Here is a 1852-nt window from a genome sequence, read left to right on the forward strand (position 1 = left end):
GTGGGTTTGGTTCGGGTTGGTTCTTACATAAACTTATGTGGAAAGTTGGTCCCAAGAGGCCTCTCTGTTCCTGCCACATCTTAGGATTCATGAGGCATCAAAGCCCATTGGTGAGCAGCAAAGGTAGAGGTGGGCTTAGCCTCAGGCACATCTGGACCAGAAGGAATGTGTGACTGGTACCCTGAAAGGTGGGCAGTTTGAACCCATTAAGAGGCACCTTAGAGAAGCCCTGGTGGCACAGTGGTTAAGCACTTGGCTGCTAACCAAAAGGTAGGTGGTTCAAACCCGTGGGAGACAGACATGGCAGTCTGCTTCTGTAAAGATGACAGCCTTGGATGAGGCAGTTCTACTCTGTCCCGTGGGGTTGCTTGGAGTCAGAATTGACTTGACAGCAGTGGGTCTAGAGGCAATTTGGAAGGGAGGCCTGGTGATGTGTTTCTGAAAACCCAGCTGTTAAAAACCCTATGGTGTGCAGTCCTCCAACACACATGGGGTTGCCATGAGTCACTGGGAAGGACAGATGACCATGGAGGTTTATCGAGATGGGCAAGACAGGCATGGTCCAGGAGCACTGCCACACTCAGGAGACCCAGGCAGCCCCTTGGGATCTAAGATGTGGTAGTCCTTGTACGAACGGGTGTGTGTGTGGGTGGGTGAGTGGGGTGGGGGTGGAACACAATTAATAACACAGGTGGGCTGTGCATGGAGCCCTAAGCACTGGCTTGGATGTTAGGGCAAAGAGGCAGGGTCTGACCTTCCTTGGAGGCACGAACTCAGAGACCAGGCTGATGATTATGAGACGTGACTATAAACCAGCTGATTTTTTTTTTTTTTTTTTTTTAACCCAAACAAGTTTATAATGGTAATCACTATGGAAACTGTATCCAACAAATGCATTTTTTTTTTTTTCACCTAAATGTAATTGCTTGTTGAATGCTTTTAACCTGTGATGTAAACCATACCTAATTTTAGTTTTGTCTGAATACAGGTCCTTGGCCCCACTGAAATGGGGGAACCCTCCCAGAAAGCACCCCCCCATCACTATTCAACTGAAAAGTATCACCAGCGTCCTAATAAAGTTATTCTACTCCCTTGAACTACTTTCTCAGAGAGGAAGAAGTAAAACTGAGCTGCCTGACATGAGGAACAGGGGGCAAGTATGAATTTTATATAAATAGAAAACAGGAAATATCCCATTAGCTAACACTTTCTCACAAGATCTTTTTCTCACTTGCTGGACTTAGTGCATCGTTCTCGCTGCTGGGTTGAGAGCTTTCTTTTTTTGCAGTTCCTGGTGTCTAGAACAAATATATTCTAAATTCAAGGCCAACAGGCGGTAAAGAGGCAGCCCCCCCCCGACCCCTTATCGTTACTGTTAGTTCAAAGAGCTAAACATAGATACAATTTCTTCTTTGCCACTTTTCATTTTTATTTAATTAATTTGTCTTTCTCTGAGTTATGGGGCTCTGACCCAGGTAAATACCCAACATATGTAAATAAATAAATTAAAAAAAACCACGCTTGCATTTTGGGAAGTGCTTTAGGGGGTGCATTACTCAGGCTATTATTACGGAAGCGACTTTCCCCTCAACCCACCCTGATTCGCTCAGATAAGAGCCTCGCTGTTCGGTTTCCGCGGCAGGATGGGCTCCGGTCCTTCCCCCGGCAGGGTTTACCCAGGACCCGCGCCTCGCTCGGCGATTCCCTCGTAGCCAAAGCTCTGGTAGCACGCGGGCTCTAGGACCACGAGAGGCGGAGCGGAGTGTGGTGCGGCCTGGACCCCGCCCAGCCCACGCTCGGGGTGGGGCCGGGTTGGATTTCCCCGATTGCTCTCTCGCTCGCGCTCCGGGGC

At 48.5% G+C, this 1852-nt stretch overlaps 1 protein-coding gene across 1 annotated transcript in view; it reads left to right on the forward strand.

Annotated features, from left to right (window-relative positions):
- Positions 1-542: 542 nt before the first annotated feature.
- The window catches only part of USP12 (ubiquitin specific peptidase 12), a 155982-nt gene continuing 154672 nt past the window's right edge, over positions 543-1852 (forward strand). The window contains exon 1 of the mRNA XM_007956529.2: positions 543-618. Within this exon, the coding sequence (XP_007954720.2) occupies positions 543-618 (76 nt within the window). The remainder of the gene's footprint in view (positions 619-1852) is intronic.

Source organism: Orycteropus afer, unplaced genomic scaffold, assembly GCF_000298275.1.
Source record: "Orycteropus afer afer isolate SDZICR_OR568_19922 unplaced genomic scaffold, OryAfe1.0 scaffold00630, whole genome shotgun sequence".
NCBI lineage: Eukaryota > Metazoa > Chordata > Mammalia > Tubulidentata > Orycteropodidae > Orycteropus > Orycteropus afer.